The sequence below is a fragment of the Podarcis erhardii genome, assembly GCF_964252035.2.
Source record: "Podarcis erhardii genome assembly, chromosome: 5".
Classification (NCBI taxonomy): domain Eukaryota; kingdom Metazoa; phylum Chordata; class Lepidosauria; order Squamata; family Lacertidae; genus Podarcis; species Podarcis erhardii.
The window spans coordinates 7,255,940-7,279,879 of NC_138509.1; the positions used below are offsets into that span (position 1 = coordinate 7,255,940).

Genomic DNA, 23,940 nt, shown 5'->3' on the forward strand with positions numbered 1-23,940 from the left:
GAGTCGATTGCTGCTTCCTGGACATTTTGGTTGCAGCTCGTGGTTAGTCTGGAAAGAGCTGAGCCACACGTCCAGGTTTGGATGATATGCTAAGTCAAACTAAGCTCAGCTTGGTGCAACAGCAAAACTACCACAGTCTCTTGGTGGTTGGACTTAAGGTGGTGTGCAAACCAAGCCTATGTCTGCTTACAGCAATGCCTTATCTAGTACAGTGGTACCTCAGGTTAAGTACTTAATTCGTTCCGGAGGTCCATTCTTAACCTGAAACTGTTCTTAACCTGAAGCACCACTTTAGCTAATGGGGCCTCCTCTTCCTGCTGCTGCTGCTGCCGCCGCGCCGCCAGAGAACGATTTCTGTTCTCATACTAAAGCAAAGCTCTTAACCCGAGGTGCTATTTCTGGGTTAGTGGATTCTGTAACCTGAAGCGTACGTAACCTGTAGCGTATGTAACACGAGTACCACTGTATCATAAAGTAGATTAAATGAAGCCAGTTATTAAATTGTCCTATTTTTAATCTTCTGTCTCTCAACAGTATACATCCCATAAACCTTACCGTTCCTACTACTCTCTAAATCAGGGGTCTGGGTCAGCAAACTTTTTCAGCAGGGGGCCGGTCCACTGTCCCTTGTGGGGGGCCATATTATATTGGGGGGGGCGCGGATGAACAAACTCCTATGCCCCACAAATAACCCAGAGATGCCTTTTAAATAAAAGCACACATTCTACTCATGTAAAAACACGCTGATTCCTGGGCCGTCCGCGGGCCGGATTGAGAAGGCGATTGGGCCTTAGTTTGCCAACCCATGCCTAAATCATTCTTCACTGACCTGGTACCTTCCAGATTCATTGAACTACAAATCCAGAACATGCAGGTTGTAGCCCAACAATATGTGGAGGGCCCCTTTACTAACCCCTCTTGAAAATAGTCTACTATGGGTTCTGGACCACTTTTTCTTTTCATTTTCAGGAGAAGTGATTGACTTCACAGTTCAGCATGCCGTTTCTGAAGCCAATGGAGGGAGACCCAACTCTTCCAAGATAGCTGTGATCATTGCATCTGCCCCATCACAAGATTCCGTGGAGGCTGCTGTATATTCTGCAAGAGTCAATAGTAAATATTCTGCCACTATTTTTATTTTTATAGTACGAGGGTATTTTGGAAAGTAACTCCATTTTTTTAAATAAGCCCTGGGAATTGTTGTTGTTAGTGCAGCCACATAACTGTGGATATGTTGAGACTAAAGAATGTCTGGCAGAAAAATGATTAAGAGTTCCTTTTCCCTCTACATTGTCTCTATTGCAAAGTACCCCTTTCTGAGACCAGAGGCTTTGCAACCATGAAAACATGCAAGTAGATCCCACTCCCTCAATGTCACAGCACACACTGGTCCCGCTCCCAAGCACAGCCTTTCCCTCCCTGGCTCTTTCCAGATGTCTTACATTCAGACCCTCCAAGTGTCCCTATTTTGCAGGGACAGTCCCACGTTTACAGAAGCTGTCCCAGTTTCTAATGCCTTGCTTTACCTTCGGACGTCCTATTTTCATTGGAGAAATGTTGGAGGGTATGGAGTTGCGTGTGAAGAACCCCCCCCCCCAAGCCACCCCACCAAAATAAGGACACAATAGACACAGAATTTAGTTTTAGGTTTTTGGCATTAATTTTTGGCATCTTTATTGATTACAGCATGTGAGTGGTTGCTTAGGCATTGGTTCCAGACTACCTGAACCTGCTTGTGGCAGGAACAGGACTGACACTGGGCACTACCAGAGGTCAGTACGGGAAAGCATCCTGGGGGAGCGAGAAGCTGGCTTCAGTCTCACAGCTCACCCCAGATGCTCCCAGGGGCTCTGGCGTGGCCCTAGCCCCTTGACAGGGTTCGGGCAAAAGCAAGGCGAGCCCCTGGATTCCTTTAACGGAATTCCCTAGCAGCAGCGATGGAGGGGCAGGCACAGCCAACCATGTCCCCTCCCCAAAACATTGAACCAATGCCTAACCGCCAGCCTTACAAAGTTGTGACGATTTGCTACACGGTAGGCAAAAACCAAATGTCAACAGCCAATCAGCCAAATGGCAAAATTCCTACCGGGACCCTGCTCCAAAATAGCAAGGCCAAAGAACAGCACTAAATATAGGGTGGGAGGGCGGGTGGTTCGATGCACATCGTGAGAAAGAGCAGCTCTCCAGCTACATGTAGCCTCTTAAATAGCCCCTTGGCAGCCAATAGACACCCAAACCAGCCAAATTTCAGCCCCAGCAACCGAGGGGCAACCAATGGTGTGTTGTGGCTATCCAAACAGCTCTGCCCCACAACAGGGAGGCAGTTTATGGTGATCTCACCGCAACACGTGCCCTCCATGGAGGAGGATACGGTTTATCTGACCTCATGCCATCTGAAGGCTGCCCTGTATAGGCAAGTTTTTAAATGTTTAATGTTTTATTATAAATGTTTATATATAATGCAAGCAGTTCAGAGTGGCTAGGGCAACCCAGTCAGATGAGTGGGGAATAATAATAATAATAATAATAATAATAATAATAATAATAATATAAATAAGTTAAAGAACTTCCAATGAAGCAAGTCCACCACCTTCTAAGGGTGTATTTCAATATCCCAAACTTTTCCTTAGGGGTCGCATTGCTTCCCATTGGAGTTGGAGACAGATACGAGAAGGCACAATTGAGGACTTTAGCTGGGCCATCTGCCCCTGACAGGATAATTGAGCTACAACGCTTTGATGACCTTCCAACTCTGCTGGCATCGGGCGATACATTTTCCAGGAAACTTTGCACAGGTGAGCTTCAGAAAAACAAACCAAAAGAAAACAACATCACCACAACAAGATATATGAGCTGCACTCTTTGCTTCTTTAATGGCTTCCATTATTCTCAGAAATTGCCGCTCTCTTTTCATAAGCTTGAGGATCCTACTTTGTAGACGTTCTTCAAGTATGCCAGTTCATCACATAGTGAGAGATGAAGAACAAAACTTGTTAAGAAGAAATGGAGACTATGAGCTACACATTGCCAACTCCCACCCCCACTCCCACCCTGGTTATTTATCTGCTTTGTAGCTTAAAACAAATTTTGTCAGAGAGCGAGAAACTTAGAAAGGTCCCAAGTCCAGTATAGGGTCAAGTTGGGTGTGAATAGGGCCAGCACTGGTAAGGGTGGACAAATCTGTTCTGTCTTAGTCTGTGGGCATCTTGAGGTGTGTCCCATTCTGCTCCTGGGTGGGATTTTTTAGGATGATTCCATGACCGGATGGTGCTGTGGGTTAAACCACAGAGCCTAGGACTTGCCGATCAGAAGGTTGGTGGTTCGAATCCCCACCACGGGGTGAGCTCCCGTTGCTCGGTCCCTGCTCCTGCCCACCTAGCAGTTTAAAAGCACGTCAAAGTGCAAGTAGATAAATAGGTACCGCTCCGGCGGGAAGGTAAACGGCGTTTCTGTGCGCTGCTCTGGTTCACCAGAAGCGGCTTAGTCATGCTGGCCACATGATGTGGAAGCTGTACACCGGCTCCCTCGGCCAATAAAGTGAGATGAGCGTCGCAACCCCAGAGTCGGTCACGACTGGACCTAATGGTCAGGGGTCCATAAAAAAGGTCAAAGGGAATCAACAGGGTTACCTCTCCATCCCTGTGCTGACATACCATCCCTAGTTAAGAAGGAAGAGGCTATATAGTCATTTGTTAGAATATATTTCGGGCTAATTTTCTTCTGAAGGTTGTATTTTATTTTATTTTTACAATACTTTTTATTGAATTTTGTGGATATATCAAAATTGAGAACATAATAAAAATGTGAGGAGCAAAACTTAAAACCCACAAAGGATGATTCCTCAGGATACTGCAGCAACAATAACATATGTTGTGACACGTGGTCAGTGCTGAAGCCTGTATTTTTTGAAACCACAGTTTAGTAGTCCTTACCACCCTGCATAAATGAGATATTCTAAATGTGTAATGATTGCTTGTCTTTCAGAGCCTGTCTTAGAGTGCATAGATGAGGATGGGAATGTGAGGGCAGTAAGTAGATGCAGTATATGTTTATATTTACATTATATTTACATTTACATAACTTAAAGATTCTATGTGGATGTCCAACTAATCAAATCAGCCTGCAAAGCCACTTGTGTTGGAGAACGTCTTTAGATGACTTCTGTTTTATGGGACTGGGTGTGCAGAGGAATAAATGCCTTTTAGGTTGATGGTGCTCAACCATGGAACAAGAGCTTATTACTTTTGGCTAATATATCAGAACTGCCAACATTTAGCAAAACATCAGGGGAGTGGAGAATGTATAGCCCCATCCCAAACGTGGTGCCACCTAATGTGGCCCTTTCTTACCTGATATTTCTAGTAAATTTTAATCAAGGGACTGTCTGCTGTTTCACTCCTGATGTTTTCATGTTGGAAGAAGTAAGAGAGATCCTGTGCTTTACTGGCATGTTTCTCTTTTGAATTTTGTACGACTAAGCATGAACTCATATACTCTCATCGTAATGTCCTTCATAGGACCAATGCCATTCTCTTCAAGTGTTGTATTCCATCATATTAATTGTTTCACATTTTGGCATGTCTTTCTTGCAGAGGGGACAATCCAGTGAGAGTTAAAGACAACTAAGTCCCATTGATCTCAGTGGAGCAAACATATATACATTAAGGTTACCAGACACCCCCGTTTCCCAGGGACAGTCCCCAGATTTACAAATCAGTCCCCTGACAAAATCCATCTATTTATTAAGAAGTTGAAAAGTGTCCTCAGATTCATTGAAAATAATCTGGTAACCTTAATAGGCATGCTTAATTCTCCTGTTGAAATCAGTGGGAGTTGAAAACACTGACTTTGGCTGGTTCATGTCCAAGTGTTTCTCTACATTGTTCATATTTTTGCACACATAAAAAAAACCCCTGTTCCTTTCTTTTATTTAATTGTCCAAGGCTATTTTAGCAGCCCAAGGAGAGTATCATCTTGCTTGCTAGTTTTAGACTGTAGATCAGTCTGGTGGCTACTTACCAAATGCTCTTCCATTGTTATCATTTAAACATAGAATCCTATTTTAACTTCAGTATGTCGTTTTTGCTCAGCCTGGTGACAAATGGACATTGCTGGATCAATGTCACACTGTGACATGCTTCCCGGGTGGCCGCACAGCTCTGGAGAGCCATGGAATTAATTGTGAGAAGATGCCCAGACCAACATGTCGCAACAGTCTCCCTGCTATTAAAGTAGAGGAAACATGCGGCTGCCGCTGGGTGTGTCCATGTGAGTAGTTTGTTCTGCTGCCTTTTCATCCTCCCTCAGGTGTGATCGGTACTTGACAGAGTGAATGAGGGCAGTTTAAGTAACAGGCATGAGAGTTTCAGCTTACCTGAACATAGAGCAACACATCTTTACAAATGATTAGTTAAATTAGACTCTATACTTCTATAAGCAGAGGATACATGTGAAACAGGTAGCCTGGAAGAAAGCTGACAGTGGCTCTAGGAAGGCGTGGGTTGGCAGTTTGAAAACTGCTCACTTTCAGGAGCCGGGCTGCAGACAGCAGCTTTCTCTCAACTATTGCCAGCTGGCTCCTCTTACCATCTGTAATTGTGGTACTAGAGCACAGTAGAGGACTGGCACAGTGGTATAGAGAGCAAGGCACCAGAATCCAACTGCTCAGTTTCCCCTGTTGCTTTGCCTGTCAACAAAGAGAAGATTCAGGGAGGTAGCCGTGTTGGTCTGACGCAGTCGAAATAAATAAATTAATTAAAAAATTGCCCAGTAGCACCTTAGAGACCAACTAAGTTTGTTCTGGGTATAAGCTTTCGTGTGCATGCACTCTTCTTCACATAGGATATCTGAAGAAGTGTGCATGCACACGAAAGCTTATACAGTAATATCTCTGCGAACGTCCACCTCGTCTAGCGTCCATTCTGGCAAACGTCCGCAGCAAACCCAGAAATACCAGAATGGGTTACTTCTGGGTTTGCCGCTCGGGCATGTGCAGAAGCGCCAACCGCTCCACGCACGTGCGGAGACATGGCACTCTGCCCTGCGTCCTTTTCGGCTAGCGGCCTGGCTCCAGAACGGATCCCGGGCTCAAAACAAGACATGACTGTCTTAGTTGGTCTCTAAGGCAGTGTTTCCCAACCGGTGTTCCGCGGCACACTAGTGTGCCGCGAGATGTTGCCTGGTGTGCCGCGAGCGAGTCCAAAAAAGGTTGGGAAACACTGGTTTCTCTTTCAAAAAGGAAACGTGGGTTAAAGCGGCGACACCGCCTCCCACTCACTTTCCTGCTCTGGCTTCCCTAACAGTTTTCCGAGTTGCGTCACTGGATCCAGCCCCCTTTTCCACATGTGACACGGGGCTGGAGGGAGGGAAAGAGGGCTTTACGTCGCGCACAAAGGCAGCCTCCTAGAAGCGCTCTGGGCCGGCGCCGTTTCACCGAAGGCGCCGGAGGACCCCCACCCTCAGCTCCTTCAGAAAGGAAGCCCCGCCCCTCGGCTCCCTACGCCGCCAGGCAGCTCAGCTGACTGACGAGGACGTTCTGCGGCGGCGGCCACCGCACAACCACCACAGGTGCTGGCAGCGTCCGCAGCGCAATAAGTAACAGCGCCTGGTGCTGCCAACTCTTTCTCTCTCTCTCCGGCCCCCCCCCAAGCTCTCGCGCGCCCCGCGTCAACATCGTCGCGCGCAGCTTCCCGAGCTTGAGGCCAGCCGCTGCACGCACGCGCCAGCTCGTAATCGGCTCCGGTTGTTGCCTTTCTCCGCCGAGGTCGGTGGACCCCGAGCCTAGGCTTCCTTCCCGCACCCCGCTTTCCGAAGACCGCACACCAGTTGGGCCAGTACATATTCCCCTCCCGTGACTGGAGCGGAATAGCCCTTTCTCTTCTTCCCCAACCCTTGTCGTTGGAGGAGTCCCTCAGTCCCTCGCTTTGCTGCCTCCTCCCCCCCCACCCCCAAAGCTTGGAGGTTCCCCGGCAAGGGGGAGGGGAAAAAAATTGAAAGTTACACTTTCGTGCGTCCCTCCCGGCGTGACGCTGCGCGCTGACGTCACGGGGCTGTAATGGTGGTGTGCCTCGAGATTTTTTTCATCAAACAAGTGTGCCTTTGCCCAAAAAAGGTTGGGAAACACTGCTCTAAGGTGCTACTGGACAATTTTTTTAATTTATTTCAACAAGGGGAAAGTTTTATTAAAATGATCGGATCCCCTGATGGTCGTTTTTGTTTTTTTCCTGCCACATTACAGGCACGTGCATGGGAAGCTCAACCAGGCATATTGTCACCTTTGATGGACTGGATTTCAAACTGACAGGCAATTGTTCCTACACATTGTTTGAAGACAAAGAACATGATATTGAGGTTGTTCTTCGCAACAGGCCCTGCAGTTTAACCCCAAGATTCAATTGCATGAATGCCATGGCGATCACATACAAGGGCTCGTCTGTGCTGCTCTTCAGCAACATGACGGTAAGCTATTGTAGTGGGAATAATGCTTGACTGGGGACTAGATAAACAGCTTAGAGTTGTAGTAAAGCCAATGAAGAAGAAACGAGCCTGGGGATGGTGTTCAACTAAGGTTTACTCAAGGTAGACCCATTGAAATTAATGGACCTAGTCACATTCCTTCATGCCACTGGGTCTACTTTGAGTATACTTTAGCTGAATACAACCTTGAATCTTGCAGCTGGCTAGAAGGAACTTTGGAAGATCTCCACCATACTGAAATAAAACGGCAGTTGGTTTCCAAACATTTGATGAAGAGCATCGCCCTCCACTTGGGAAGCCTAGCGCCAAAACAAGAGGCAGCTGAACCTAAGCCAAAAAAAACGGGCAAAGTCACCCAAAGTGACATTTCGGTTAACCATCTTGATTCAAAATGGCAGCCAGTGTCCCAACAAACACCGCTACCTCCACTTCCAGAACACCCTTGCCAAATTTAGCTGTGATCTCTCAAGAGTTGGCCTAACCTATGGAGAACAAGGAGATGGACAGACAGACAAATCATTTTCCAAAATATATAGTATGTGTAAAAACCAGTTCCCAATGTTCCATCTCTTTCCAATGTCACCCAAAGCAGAACCCAGGACTGAGCTATGCTTACAAGAGCAGTCTTGATTCTCAGCAGCTGAAACTAGGGCCATCTTTACCTGGGTTTGCAAGGGGTGTGGGGCACCTGGGTGCCGAATTCTGGGGGGCGCCAGGCACCGGCCGCTGAAGCCACCTAAGCTCTTAACTATCTACCTGTTATGAAATAATAAGTAATTTTGATCAACCTAGAAAAACAAAATACATATATACCTAGGTATTACCGAAATGTATACCTCCTGTTTCACTAAAGGACTTTCGACTTTGTGCACTCATTTACCAAAGACGAGCTGCACCAGCAGCGGTGCTTGTCATTCACAACAGCAGCATTTGACTCAGTGATAACGCTTGTCATTCTCAACAGTGCCGTGCGCACAAAATTAACTCTTACATCAAAATATTATGTTGTGTATTGTATTGGGCTGCTACGTGGCAGCGGGGTCAGCGGCACCTTTGACACGACTGATGTTTCTCCTAAGTAGGTGCCTAAACAATACTTAGAAGTTTAAGTGTGGTGGTGTTGTATACTTCAGTATAAGTGTATTGTAAATAAATGAGCAAATAAAAAAGTTTGTTTCTTTTTCCTCCTTTCTTTCATAAACAAGAGATAAGGCTTAAGTGTGGTGTCTGACATAAGCATAATAAAAGTTAATTTGGGGTCTAAACTAAATTTGGGGGCGCTGGGCGGATCTTTGCACCCCAGTGACGCATATGCTAAATACTGCACTGGCTGAGATCTCGGGGGAGTGGAGAATGTATAGCCCCCATCCCAAATGTGTTGGCCACCTAATGAAGTCCTGTCCCCCAAATGAGTCAGTCATTCACCTTAATCACCCAGTGCTTTACCAGTGGCTCCCGGTGGAGTATAGGGTCAGGTTTAAGCTGCTGGTCTTGACCTTTAAAGCCCTTTGTGGCTTAGGGCCCTCATATTTACGGGACAGCCTCTCCTGGTCTGCCCCGCAGAGGACCTTAAGGTCCATGAATAACCATAGTTTAGAGGTCCCAGGCCCTAAGGAAGTCAGATTATCCTTCACCAGGGCCAGGGCCTTTTCAGTGATGGCTCCAACGTGGTGGAATGCTCTGTCCCATGAGACCAGGGCCCTCCAGGATTTAACCTCCTTCTGACAGGCCTATAAGACAGAGCTATTCCGCCTGGATTCAGCCTGATCTTTTATTTCCCTTCTCTTCCCTCCCCCTGCCCTTTTATGAAGATTACCCGCTCTGAGACCCCACAGCTAATTCTCCCCTGGCCTCCTCGCTGGCTCAAATAGGACCAATTCATCCAGCTAGCCCTGGGGATTATTCTAATGCTTATTTCTCCTAAATTGATTTCTGAATTTTGAATTTTATTGTTATCCATGTTTTTATACTTTATTTTATGCTGCTTTTACAATTAAGTGTTTTAAATTTGTTGTTAGCCGCCCTTAGCCCAGTTTTTGAACCAGGAAGAGCGGGGTATAAATAAAATTTTTATTATTATTATTATTATTATTATTATTATTATTATTAATCGTCTACATTACCCTCAAAGCAATTCACAACAATGCATGGAAACAATAAGAAGCTTTTCTCATTTTTTTCAAACAGGTTGCTGTGAATGGCATAACAACTAATGTTCCTTATGCTGACGGTCATGTTGCAGTCAATGTCTATGGAGCAATAATGCACGAAATCCGGTTCTCTCTTCTGGGTCACATCCTCTCCTTCACTCCAAGCAACAATGAATTTACTTTACAACTTAGCCCAAAGAGCTTCGCTTCAGAAACGTATGGCCTTTGTGGTATGTTAGAAAATTTTACACTTTGGGTGGTTTTCAGGTAGTTATCAGGTAAGGGTTTTTAATGTTTTAAATGGTGGGCATTTCATATCAACTCAGCACGGGCTTTTCCAGGGGAAGCACTGGGGCAAAACAAGAACAACAACAACTGATTATTTATATACTGCCCATCGGACTGGGCTGCCCCAGCCACTCTGGGCAGCTCCCAACAAAAATTATTAACACACAACAACTCATCAGAACAAAAAACACTCGGACATGCAGCTTCAAAGCCCAGACCTTTGCCTAGAAGTCTGGATGAGCCCTCTCTAGAAAGTAGTGTGCATTGGAGCTGGCATAAACCATTTCTCGCCATTCTCAGAAACCTTCTAGGAACCTTTGATTAGAATTGTGTCTGCCGCTCACCTAAAGTACAGAAAATGTGCAGGGGGTGTAGCATCGGGTGAAGCAAAATGTGAAGCAAATTTGAAGGGTCCTCTTCAGGTGAAACGGCTGTAGCCATTTTGAGATGGGCCTAACGTAGTTTTGGTAGGATTAGCAAACGTTTTCAAGTCTGGGTCATATACATATTCTAAGCTCAATTCCCTGCTGGAGATAAATAACTTCTAAAGCTAAGATATTATAAAATTCTCTTCTGTCCCTCTCCTGTAGGGATCTGTGACCAAAACAGTGGCAATGACTTGGTGCTAAGAAATGGCTCCTTTACATCCGACAGCAGCATCTTCATTGAAGAATGGACTGTGAGGCAGCCAGGGGAGATCTGTGAGGTGAACAGAGCTGGCCAATGCGTTGGCCATGCCACGACAAAGTGCAGCATCTTGCTGTCTCCTCAGTTTTACGAATGCCACCAAATCATTCCCCCAAACTTGTACTATGCAGCTTGTGAAGAAAACAACTGCTATGGTGATGAAATATGTGAGATCATATCTTCCTACGCACACCTCTGCAGGATGCAAAGGATCTGTGTGGATTGGAGATCTCCAGAGTTTTGTGGTAAGGATTTCACTGCTTCTTATAGAAATACAATCTTCAGTAATCCAACTTGGTCTTTGAGCTGTCTCAAATTTCCGAACACAATATTTAAGCCTTGGAGGTGGGGGTGGGGAAGAGAAGGTTGGCCATTCCCCCCCCCTTTGACTACCAGCAAAGACAACGCAGACACATGTATGACACACACACAGGTGTGAAATGTATACCTTTTAATTCAGACTGTTGTCCTCCCTGCTTATAACTGATTTTGATTTTGCTGCCTCCCAGCAGTAACCATGCAAATATGTCTACAAGTTCATAAGCAGGGTGTGAAGAAAGTAGCCCTCCGCTCTGGTTTCTTCCCAGTTTTTGATATTCAGAGAAATACTACTTTGGACGTGGAGGCTGGTTTTGTTTTGTTTCTATTATTAAACCATCCTCACTAATAGCTGAGGGTAAATTGGTTGTTTACACTGACTGTGGTAACTCCTTTACAAAGATGACTAAGGGTGAAACTATATACAATTAAATATATGCAATTAACCGTGTTGAGAATTGCTCTTTGAAATTCAGTTGGAGGTTTGGTAAGCCACACCTTGATTTGGATCCTCCCACACTTTCTCTTTTCTCTGCTGGGGCAGAGAGAGCTCTGTTTCGCTCAAGTTGACCCTTCCCCTTCCCGCTCCAATGGAGTCAACCATCATGGGCTCTCCAGTCTTGATTGGGACCTACACCTATTGCCAATCAACTTCATTGGGTTATTCTGAATTCTAGTATTATGAGGAAAGGAGAATGCTTTCTGTTCACTCTTCCCATCTCACCCATAATTTGCTGTCTCTACCATATCCAGCCTCTTTATGTTTCAACCTTTTCTCATAGAGAGGGTGCTCCAATCCTTTGCTCAGTTTTGCGGACTTATGTGGGAAATACATGTGATTGCCACTGGCAGTGGCGAAGCTTCATGCTCCGGCACCGGGGGGTGGAGAGCAGGAGGGAGCAGGGCTGGCGCGCATCCCAGGGGTGTGGCACGCCACCTGCGGGGGCATGGCGCCCAGTGCAGGCGGGGGAGGCAACCGCGATGGCACCCCACCAGGATCATGCTGCCGGGGGTGGTGCACTCCCCCCGCACTCCTCTTCCTCCGCCAGTGGCCATTGGTAGTGTAATTTGACATCAAGCTCTGCTTTTTAAGGCTAGAATATGGTTGTTGAGCTTTCGCCCCAGAAGGTTGAAAATGGCTGGTCGTAGTATCATCTCACCTTTGCTCTAGAGGGGGTGAGCCAGGAAATGTAACGAACCTTTCCTCTTCAGAGGCAGCATACCTTGGAATACTTAAGGGAGGACAGTTGTCCATGCTTTATTTATTGACTTCTCAGAGACGTATTTCATTGTTGGAAACAGGATGATTGACCAAGTGGACCTGTGATCTTGCAAGACTCTTCTTATCTTCCAGTTTCAAAAATCCATTTGGTCCGAGCAGGTCTTAAGTATATTCGGCGCCGTGGTGCAAAGATCCCTCCGACGCACCCCCCCCCCCGTTTCCCAGAGTTCTCAACCTTTTTACGGCACTGCCAGAAGCTTTGCAGGGCTGGAGGAGGTAGGCAGTGGCTGGAGGGGGCTCCTCCAGTGGAGAAGAGGTGGAGGCTCCGGGTGCGGTGCTGCTTCAGCGAGGCGGGTGAGGGCAGCAAGCTGATGCCGAGAGGTGCTGCGCCCAGCCTCCATCTCTTCCCTGGTGCCCTCCAGAACTTGGCGCCCTGGCACTCCGCGCCACTTGCCTCTATGGGCAAGACGCCCCTGGGCCTGAGATGCCAGTAAATACTGTATTTTTCACTCTATAAGACACACTTTCCCCCTTCAAAAATTAAGGGGAAATGTGTGTGCGTCTTATGAAGCAGATGCAGGCTCCTTGGCCTCAGCGATAGCAATGCAAAGCCTCCGAAGCGCAGAGGGAGAGCTCCCCCTGCACTTCAGAGGCTTCACATTGCTTTCGCTGAAGCCGCCTGAAGCCCCCGGAGCGCAGCAGGAACTCTCGCTGCGCCCTGGGGGCTTCAGGCTGCTATCCACAAGCCTTCGGAGCGCAGCAGGAGTTCCCGCTGTGCTTCGAAGGCTTCCAGATAGCCACCTGAAGCCTGGAGAGCAAGAGGGGTCGGTGCACACCGATCTCTCTTGCTCTCCAGGCTTCGCTTCACTGGAGAGGCGCTGCACAATTTTCCTTTTCTGCGAAGCGGGAGGAAATGGAAGGGGCTCTGTTTCTCCTGCTGCTTCGCTGAAGGGGCGCTGAGCAGAGAGGGGGAGAATTATTTTTTCCCCCTGTTCTCCCCCTCCTATGGTCCGGTGCGTCCTATAGAGCGAAAAATACAGTAAAAAGTGCCTATCTTCAACAGGAAATTAAGTATCTTTTTAAAAAAATAGTATTTATTCAAATTTTAAAGATTACAAAGAGAAAAAATAAAAAAACAAAGAGAAGAATAAAAAAGACAGAAAAAATACAATTGAGGAAAAAAAACAGATCAAACCTTTACATAACTTTCTTTCCTTTGCTTATTTCCTTGACCTCCTCACACCTCCCTTTTTGTATTCTAGTTCAACTAGATGTTTCAGCAAATCCTTTCCAGCTTTGTTTTTATCCTAATAATTTATCTTAATATCCTGTAATTCTCATCTTTCACCAATTAAAAAATCAATTTTAACCTAATCCTTTATATCATTTCTGCTAAAACCACATTACTTCATTCCAACAACCTTCTAACATTCCTTAATTTTACAATGTTTCTGTAGATAAACTTTAAATTTTATCCAATCTTCTTCCACCAACTCTTCACCTTGGTCTCAGATTCTGCCAAGGAAATTAAGTATCTTTTACATCACTTTCAGTTTTCTTAAAAACAATAGGCTGTCTCCAAGACAAATCTTGGATATAAATTTTGAATATGCCATGATTCTCTTGTCTACTGTTAACTCCACCGCTCTACTGATCTGCCCTTTTTCTCCCTAGAAGGACACAGTGAAGGGTGTTCTGTACAGTACTGCTCTTTTCCCTCTCACTCTTTATAATATTCCTCTGTTACTCAGCCACACAAGCCTGCACATAAAATAACCACAGCCTGAAAGGTTGGTGCAACCACAACAGAAGGTGCAGTCTAGTCTCCACCTTGCAAGTATATGAAGAAGGCATCTCTCTGTGTTTTTGGTGGTGTCATTTGTCCTTCAGATCCAAGCAGAGAAAAATTGAAGGGGAATTTAGGCAGAATGAAATAGATTTCAGTTCTTAAGAGAACTGCACAAGACGTATTTGAGAAGACACTAGTATTTGAGTAGCCTAGTATTTTCAGAAACTACCTACTGCAAATACTCCATAAGGAATAATCTGAGAAAAAGAGAGAGAGAGAGAGAGAGAGAATGAGAGAGAAAGCACTGCCTGCCATTTCCTGGATTTAGTGAGAAAGCCAGCTTTCCCGTCATAGCATCCAAGGCTCAGGCATTTTAATAACCTCTCTGAATTCCTCAGATTCTCAGCTTGTGACATAGCCACATACAGCCAAAGAACTCCCCAATTTAACTACCAGTTCGCATAAAGTAGTCTTTGGTGTATTAACAATGGCATCTTCTTTCCCTGTTTCTTAGGAGCAGGTGCACGTCTTAGGCTGTCCAGGAATAGCATTGTCAATTACAAGGACATTGTGCAGAATACACAAATGACTCAGTGGACAGCATTGCTTAATCACTGTAACACTGCAGACCAATAAAAATACGTATAGGTTTACCAAACCTAATTTAACCTACCTCTGCAGATCTCTGTTTGAGAACTGGTTAATAACTGGAGCTGCAATGTAATTCTTCATGGAGCTCCCCTCAGGTTGCAGTGCTGCTGCTGCATTTGTTGTCACACCCCTTAAGGCCAGGGAGAAGAAGGGATCTTAAAGGTGGGTGGGTAGATGGAAAGCAGGGGTTTGCAACTGTCCTTATTCATAAGGCAAATGGTTTGTTGTTGTTTAGTTGTTTAGTCGTGTCCGACTCTTCGTGACCCCATGGACCAGAGCACGCCAGTCACTCCTGTCTTCCACTGCCTCCCGCAGTTTGGTCAAACTCATGCTGGTAGCTTCGAGAACACTGTCCAACCATCTCATCCTCTGTCGTCCCCTTCTCCTTGTGCCCTCCATCTTTCCCAACATCAGGGTCTTTTCCAGGGAGTCTTCTCTTCTCATGAGGTGGCCAAAGTATTGGAGCCTCAGCTTCACGATCTGTCCTTCCAGTGAGCACTCAGGGCTGATTTCCTTCAGAATGGAGAGGTTTGATCTTCTTGCAGTCCACGGGACTCTCAAGAGTCTCCTCCAGCACCATAATTCAAAAGCATCAATTCTTCGGCGATCAGCCTTCTTTATGGTCCAGCTTTCACTTCCATACATCACTACTGGGAAAACCATAGCTTTAACTATACGGACCTTTGTTGGCAAGGTGATGTCTCTGCTTTTTAAGATGCTGTCTAGGTTTGTCATTGCTTTTCTCCCAAGAAACAAGTGTCTTTTAATTTCGTGGCTGCTCTCACCATCTGCAGTGATTAAGAAAGTAAAAACTCTCATTGCATCCATTTCTTCCCCTTCTATTTGCCAGGAGGTGATGGGACCAGTGGCCATGATCTTCGTTTTTTTGATGTTGAGCTTCAAACCATATTTTGCGCTATCCACTTTCACCCTCATTAAAAGGTTCTTTAATTCCCCCTCACTTTCTGCCATCAAGGTTGTGTCATCTGCATATCTGAGGTTGTTGATATTTCTTCCGGCAATCTTAATTCCGGCTAGGGATTCATCCAGCCCAGCCTTTCGCATGATGAATTCTGCATATAAGTTAAATAAGCAGGGGGACAATATACAGCCTTGTTGTACTCCTTTCCCAATTTTGAACCAATCAGTTGTTCTATATCCAGTTCTAACTGTAGCTTCTTGTCCCACATAGAGATTTCTCAGGAGACAGATGAGGTGATCAGGCACTCCAGCACTCCCATTTCTTTAAGAACTTGCCATAGTTTGCTGTGGTCGACACAGTCAAAGGCTTTTGCATAGTCAATGAAGCAGAAGTAGATGTCTTTCTGGAACCCTCTAGCTTTCTCCATAATCCAGCGCATGTTTGCAATTTGGTCTCTGGTTCCTCTGCCTCTTCTAAATCCAGCTTGCACTTCTGGGAGTTCTTGGTCCACATACTGCTTGAGCCTGCCTTGTAGAATTTTAAGCATAACCTTGCTAGCGTGTGAAATGAGTGCAATTGTGCGGTAGTTGGAGCATTCTTTGGCACTTCCCTTCTTTGGGATTGGGATGTAGACTGATCTTCAAATGGTTTACTTTACAACATTTCTCTGGGTGTCCTGATATTAGGGCTACCTGGGCTTGAATGAGAAACTATATGGGCTGTATCTGGAACCTGGCCCAATGAGTATCTGGGACCGTGTGTGTGCAGGGCCTGGGCATCTCTTTGAACAGGAGCCTGTGATGCTGGCTTCAACAACTGGCCAGCAGCATGAAGCCTGTGTACTGACCATGCCTGTCATTCTGCCCTTGCCTGGTCAACAGGCCAGTAACGTTTGCCTGTTGCACTTCAGGTTATAGCCCCTTGATTCCTCATCTCCAGCCACTGACCCCAGGGATTCCGAGCTAGAGAACATAGTGTCCAGGTTCAGATTTAGGATCACCTGCCACCCCTCTCGGCCCTGATTCGTGAGTTTGACAATGATTGTACCTCTGGCGTTGATTTGCAGTGGATTTTTCAGCTAGCTGTTCCATTTTCCACTGCCTCCCTCAAAAGTTGGGCAATGCGCAATTTGTATCTCCTCTTTCCCACCAGCCTAATTGCTACACTGGCCCACTGTTAAAGGTAAAGGGATCCCTGACAGTTAAGTCCAGTCACGAACGACTCTGGGGTTGCAGCACTCATCTCGCTTTAAAGGCCGAGGGAGCGGGCCTTTGTCCGCTCCACAGACAATTTTTCTGGGTCATGTAGCCAGCATGACTAAGCCGCTTCTGGTGCAACAGAACAGCGGCACCAGAGCAGCACACGGAAACGCCATTTACCTTCCCGCCGGAGTGGTACCTATTAATCTACTTGCACTTTTTGACAGGCTTTTGAACTGGTAGGTTGGCAGGAGCTGGGACCGAGCAATGGGAGCTTACGCCGTTGTGGGGATTCGAACCACCGACTTTTTGACCGGCAAGCCCTAGGCTCTGTGGTTTACACCACAGCGCCACCCGCAGCCCATTGTCATTGACTCATAATGTGAAGGTTGCCCAATCTCTGAGCCTCTCTGCTTAAATGTTGATTGTGCTGAGAGCCAACTGAACTTCTCTAATCCTTTTCTGAAGTCTATCGATCACATTTTGTGTTGGAATCTACTTTGGGACCACATCTGAAGCGAAAAGCAGTCTACAACTTTTATAAATGAATATAAAATTGAATAGTCTTATAGTCTTATAAGCTAAGTTAAGTGTGCATTGTGTTGGGAAATAGTTATGTCATGCTAAATCTACCGTCAGTCAGTTTCATTGGTTGACAATGAGTTACAATATTTGTGGAGGGAGGGGAATCTCTCGCCCACTGTTCATAATTTTGTTTTCTAAACAGATTGATATATCTGAACAGCTCATTGTAATAGTAATACTATTACTTTTAATATAATTTTGTTTAAACTTTTGTTTATTTCATCAAATAAAATAAAACCTCAAAGCAGTTTACATTTTGATAATGAAATGAAATAAAGAAAAAATCACAAACCTACTTTAAAACATAATAAAGATAAAAATTACTTCAACTTTCTAAACATCTGGGAAGGCTTGTCTAAACAGGAATGTTTTAAGCAGGTGCCAAAAAGAGTAGAGTGAAGGCGCCGGCTGCATCTCAATTGGCAGGGAGTTCCAAAGTTGTAGGCGCTGCCACACCAAATGATCAAGTTTTTACAAATGCAGAAAACGGGTATTATGTGGCATCTGTGGCAGTTCCAATTCTGCCAACTGAAGCGGTCCAGTGGGCACATGTGGCGCGAGGCGAGATGTTAGGTAAACTGGTTCGATGAATTTTCTATGCAAATAGTAACACTTTGAACTTGGCCCAGCAGCAAATGAGCAAGCAGCGCAAATCTCTGAGGATGGGTCTTATATACTGACAAGGCCTCACTCCTGTCAGCAATTGTGCTGCAGCAGTCTGGATCAAGCACAAGGAAAGCCCCACATGAGAGGCTTTATGTCTCCATTTTATGTCTCCATAATACCTCCGACTTTTATAGCCATGAACGTATTTTAAGGACCACATCCAGAGCTAAAAAAGAAAGCAACGTTGCTGCGCAATTAAGTAAACACAAAGGTATGATGCAACCTATGAGCATCACGCCTTGCAACGGACAACTTGCAGATGGATGCTGATGGTGTTTAGGAAAATGTTCTCATTTCTGAACATGACCTCACTGTCTGTGGAAAGGAGAGGGCATTGTAAAACTAAAAATAAATTAATCCTTGGCTAGTTACCCGTAGTAATGGATGTGAATGAGCAATGCATGCCTGCGACAAGAAATAGCCAGGGAATACATTTACAGTCCACCTGCCACCCGACCCCAAAGGCACAGCTTTCATAAGGTCCAAATTGTATATGCTATGGGGTGAGATGATCCTACCTGTAGGGACTCGGGTGGCGCTGTGGTCTAAACCACTGAGCCTCTTGGGCTTGCCGATCAGAAGGTCGGTGGTTTGAATCCCCATGACGAGGTGAGCTCCCGTTGCTCTATCCCAGCTCCTGCCAACCTAGCAGTTTGAAAGCACGCCAGTGCAAGTAGATAAATAGGTACCATTGCAGCTGGAAGGTAAATGGTGTTTCCGTGCACTCTGGTTTCCGTCGTGGTGTTCTGTTGCACCAGAAGCAGTTTAGTCATGCTGGCCACATGACCCGGAAAGCTGTCTGTGGACAAACGCCAGCTCCCTTGGCCTGAAAGCGAGATGAGCGCCGCAACCCCATAGTCACCTCTGAGTGGACTTAACTGTCCAGGGGTCCCTTTCCCTTACGTAGTTGACAAATGTGTGACACGACATGGTGTTACATCACCCTTTCCCAATGACTCCTCTGTTCTTGGTTGGCTTGGGCTATGATGGGGGAAAGGGGATAGGGAAGGAGAACTTGGGGGGAGTTTGGAGAAGCAAAATGTTCTTTCATCCAAAGGAGGTGGTATCAGGATTCTTGCGCTCAGCTCATGGCGCACCAGTGCCAATGGCAGCCACCATGATGGCAGCAATGACTTTCCACCATGACCCTCCGTGGGTTACACATAATTTTGTTTCATTCTTGAATAGCCGGTGATGATCCTGTCCAGTGTAAGAAAGAATGATACATGGGATAGGAAAAGTTCTGGGTTATGTTTGCGCTGACTCGTAATAGTCACTTAAATAAATGAGAGAGCAGGCTCAGCAGCTACAAAGCCAACTTTCTGGCAGGGCTTTTGATAAAGATGTCTCTGTGATATATATTTCCCCCCGTTTTAAGATGCTACAAGGGTAACACCTTCATTAAAGTCCGCTGCACTTGCTTTACTAATATCCTTCAAGCACAAACCCGAACATCTTTTAAATACACTACAGGTCGATCAAGGGCCCCGTCTTTGAATCTTTCCTGCATAGTATATCCCACGAGAGGGATTGAGATGTCAAAGACCCTCTGCAGCCTTCTGCCAAAATGCAAAGGCAGAAGGAGAAGGGAGGACAAAGTTTGTCTGATGACTTCTGAATTGTCACAGTGATGTGCAGCCTGCAAAGTTAACTGCGGCACCTTGGAGCAGTCTCTCACTTTTTGTGCCACAAAATTTGAATTTTGCCCAAATTTCCACTTTTGCCATTTTGAACTCTTAAGTATCAAAGTTTGCTTTAAATGCCAATTCTGCATTCAAAATTTGAGTGCTTTAGATTTGTTGGTATGCATTGATTTCACTTCTCTTAACTTTGAGCTACTGTATTTTTTGCCCTATAGGACGCACTTTCCCCCCCTCCAAAAATGAAGGGGAAATGTGTGTGCACCCTATGGGGTGAATGCAGACTTTCACTGAAGCCTGGAGAGTGAGAGGGGTCGGTGCGCACCGACCCCTCTCGCTCTCCAGGCTTCAGGAAGCTATCTGCAAGCCTTGGGAGCCCACGGGAGTTCCCGCGGGGCTCCCAAGGCTTGCACACAGCAGCTTGCAGCCCAAAACCCGGGGAGTGCAGCGGAGCGCGCCCCGGGCTTTGGGCAGATATCCGCAAGCCGTGGGAGCCCGGTGGGAAGTCGTGCCGTCTCCCAAGGCTTGCGGAGAGCTGCCTGCATCCCAAAGCCGGGCTTTGGGCAGATTTCCACAAGCCTGGCGAGACCGGCACGACTTCCCGCCAGGCTCCCTAGGCTTGCGGATAGCAGCCTGTTCTGGGGGCTGGGGTCAGGGGAAGCTCGGGCTTCCCCCGCCCCAGCCCCACACCTGGGGGGGGGAATAATTTTTTTTTATTTATCCCCCCCCCAAAAAAAAACTAGGTGCGCCCTATGGGTCGGTGCGCTCTATGGGGCGAAAAATACGGTACTTCCTGTTGGAGGCAGTAAGCCTCTGAATACCAGTTTCTGGGATTCCCAACTGGGCGTTGCTGGCAGGCATCACACCCTGTTCTCCCCGGGAGAGCAGGATTCTGGGCTAGGCTGTTCTTTGGTCTGATCCAGCAGGGCAGCTTTTAGGGTTCTGAGATCCTATATTTGATTTGAAGTGTATTGCATTGTACAAGTCACAATATTAATGTAAATAAGATCTCTAACAAGCTCTGCTTATGTTCACGTCTGCACAGAAAATCCCTCTCATCAAAAACAAGAGAAGATCTACAGTAGGTCAGTTTCACTGAAGGCTGTCAAAATCTACTTTAGGAAAACGCAATACAGGGAATGATTGAGGTGTACTTCATTCGTGTAGCTAAGGGTCAGAATAGGGGTTTTTTATAGGGAGAGAGTGAGGAGGACTGTCATTCCATTTCCCTGACTTAAATTACCTCTCTAGAAGCTAATATTAGCCTTCACAGAGGGAGGGGTGGGATGCAGGTCCAATACGATACCTAGCATCCCCCTCTTCCCAATGCCAGGGCTGCTAATAACTATGGACGAGGTTATTGGTTGTTAGCCCCTAAACAAGCATTGTCAGGGGTTCAGAAGGAGAGACACAGGAGGGGGAGCAAATGGAGAGTGAGGAGGAGGAGTCCGAGGGGGGCGCAGGCAGTGACAGTGGAAAGAGTTATTCCACAAGCCTCTCCAGCGAATCGGAGGACTCACAGAAGGGAGCGCCGATGGCCAGAGCGAGGGGGGTTCCAGGGGGGAAGCCCCAGGAGGAAGGGGCCAGCGGGGAGTCCCTGAGCAGCAGTTGGAAATCAGGACCAGCTTCCCCACCAGAGCGCAGTGGGGAGGGGGAGTCCCAGGAATCGGGACCAGTGCTCTCACCACCAGCGGGAGGAGAGGAGTCAGGTTTGGTCACGCCCACATCAGGAAGCGGGGAAACGGTCAGGAGGAAGGTTACCGGCTGGGCGCGCGCGCCAAGTTCAAATGTACAGGCGAGCGGCACAGCAGGGAGCCCGGGTAGGGAGCCAGGTCCTAAAGCCCGCCGGAAGGAAGGGGAAGACCAAGGGGGGTCAGCGTCAGAGGAGTCCAGGAAGGAGGAAACCCCAGAGGGCAGAAGGACCCAGCGAAGGAAAGAACAGCGTAGGAGGTGGAGCCGGGCTAGGATCTTAAACTGGTGTGGGAGGAGCAGTGAGTCAGAGGGGACTTAGCCGGTCTAGCGTCGAGACGTGGGTCTGCGCGCCCAGAGCTTTGAAATGGAAACTAAACTTCAATAAAGACTTTTGTATATTATATCCACCGGGCGTTGGTCCTCTGTGAGCTGGGATCTAGAGGCAGACCTGACAAGCATGAATATGCATTGTTGGATTTTGATGGCAATCTTCCATGAAAGTAAGTGTGGAATGGGTGTTCTGTGAGCCTTTGTAGATTTCTGGATTCCACCCACAATGGAGTCTGGAGAGACAGAGAGAGAGAGCGCATTCTGAAATGGCATCTCCCATCTGCACATAGCCAACTTTGCTACCCCAAGATCCCCAGCACTCAGTCTACCGCATGCGTAGACCAGCCCCTATTGACTGAGCTTGAAAGAATTGCTGTGAGACATATGGATGCTCCAAAAGCACTCATTCCATAGTAAACACCCCCTGGAACACTCTAAATGCCTGCATGTGAGCCATGTGTGCCAAAGGCTGACATCCATTTGCTTGAAAAAATGGCATGCTGTCCAGTGCTGACAACGTTTTTATAGTTGGCATCAAAAAGCAACCACAATAAAGACTTCTGAAAGACTTCTGAAAGCGCCCTTCTTCTTCTTCTTCTTCTTCTTCTTCTTCTTCTTCTTCTTCTTCTTCTTCTTCTTCATCTCCTCCTCCTCCTCCTCCTCCTTCTGTATTTTAACATTCAATGTGCCCAACTGAAATCTGAAATGGCACTATTGGCATTTCCTAGCTATGTCATTTCCTAGCTATGTCAGGAAATGCTTGGTATTTTACTATGTTTTTATATATGCTGTAAGCCACCCAGAGTGGCTGGGGAAACCCAGCTAGATGGGTGGGGTATAAATAATAAAATTATTATAAATGATTATTTATTTATTTATTTATTGAATGAATTGAATTGAATTGAATTGCAGTTAACTTAGATTTTTCTCACCCTAGTCCAAGCATTCAGGATGGATTTAAGATCGACTGTTTTTTTATTTTGTAAAATATAATAATAATATATATATAATAATATATAATATATAATATATAATAATAATAATGTTTATTTATTTGTTTACTTGCCGTTTTGTTTATTTCCTTGTGTCTGGTGTTCTTAACAGCTATGGAATGTCCAGTCTCGATGAGGTATGGCTACTGTCAAGGAGGCTGCATAAAGCACTGTGGGAATGGTACCAACACAGAAATCTGCATGGATTATCCCACAGAAGGCTGTTTCTGCCCACAGGGACAAGTGACCCTGGATGGCAGGTGTGTTCACGAAGAAGAATGCACCCAGTGCATCAGCGAGGATGGGACACGCCACCAGGTAGATTTCTAGATACTGCTTCGCGGTTCTGAATCTTGGCTGGCTGTTAAGGAGTCAGTGTTGTTTTCCAGGGAGATCGTTCTTAGGTTCCAGCTGACTTAAGGACATCCATGTTACTCCAATTCTCTGCTCTCCATTCTGCCTTTGTGCTTCTAGCCACCCACAAGTCAAGTCACTGACAAACTGGAACGTGTCCAGAGGAGGGCAACCAAAATGGTCAAAGGCCTGGAAACGATGCCTTATGAGGAACGGCTAAGGGAGCTGGGCATGTTTAGCCTGGAGAAGAGGAGGTTAAGGGATGATATGATAGCCATGTTCAAATATATAAAAGGATGTCACATAGAGGAGGGAGAAAGGTTGTTTTCTGCTGCTCCAGAGAAGCGGACACGGAGCAATGGATCCAAACTACAAGAAAGAAGATTCCACCTAAACATTAGGAGGAACTTCCTGACAGTAAGAGCTGTTTGACAGTGGAATTTGCTGCCAAGGAGTGTGGTGGAGTCTCCTTCTTTGGAGGTCTTTAAGCAGAGGCTTGACAACCATAATATCAGGAATGCTCTGATGGTGTTTCCTGCTTGGCTGGGGGTTGGACTCGATGGCCCTTGGGGTCTCTTCCAACTTATGATTCTTTGAGAGGGAGCTCCCCCCATTTGCCATCTGGCACAAGAGCCACTTGCTTTGTTTCCCTTAACTCACCAGGAAGCTAGCTTGGCTATTTCAAGAATTAGAAGGGGACCTGGGCATCCAGCCTAACTGCCCCTGCCCCCCCCCCAATGCATAACAATACATTTGCTAAAATAATGTGTACTTCTATCATAACCCCCTCCAAATTAAAAGTAGGACAGGTGTAATGATGTCTGTATCCTTGGGGGTATCATTTATAGCAGGGGTCAGCAAACTTTTTCAGCAGGGGGCCGATCCACTGTCCCTCAGACCTTGTGGAGGGCCGGACTATATTTTGAAAGACAATATGAATGGATTCCTATGCCCCACAAATAACCCAGAGATGCATTTC

At 46.3% G+C, this 23,940-nt stretch overlaps 1 protein-coding gene across 1 annotated transcript in view; it reads left to right on the plus strand.

The window, feature by feature from the left end:
* Positions 1-23,940, plus strand: part of VWF (von Willebrand factor) — a 164,488-nt gene that overhangs the window by 92,067 nt on the left and 48,481 nt on the right. The window contains exons 31-38 of the mRNA XM_081860930.1: positions 970-1,113; positions 2,631-2,795; positions 3,985-4,028; positions 5,091-5,268; positions 7,238-7,458; positions 9,664-9,856; positions 10,505-10,846; positions 22,720-22,925. Of these exons, the coding sequence (XP_081717056.1) occupies positions 970-1,113; positions 2,631-2,795; positions 3,985-4,028; positions 5,091-5,268; positions 7,238-7,458; positions 9,664-9,856; positions 10,505-10,846; positions 22,720-22,925 (1,493 nt within the window). The remainder of the gene's footprint in view (positions 1-969; positions 1,114-2,630; positions 2,796-3,984; positions 4,029-5,090; positions 5,269-7,237; positions 7,459-9,663; positions 9,857-10,504; positions 10,847-22,719; positions 22,926-23,940) is intronic.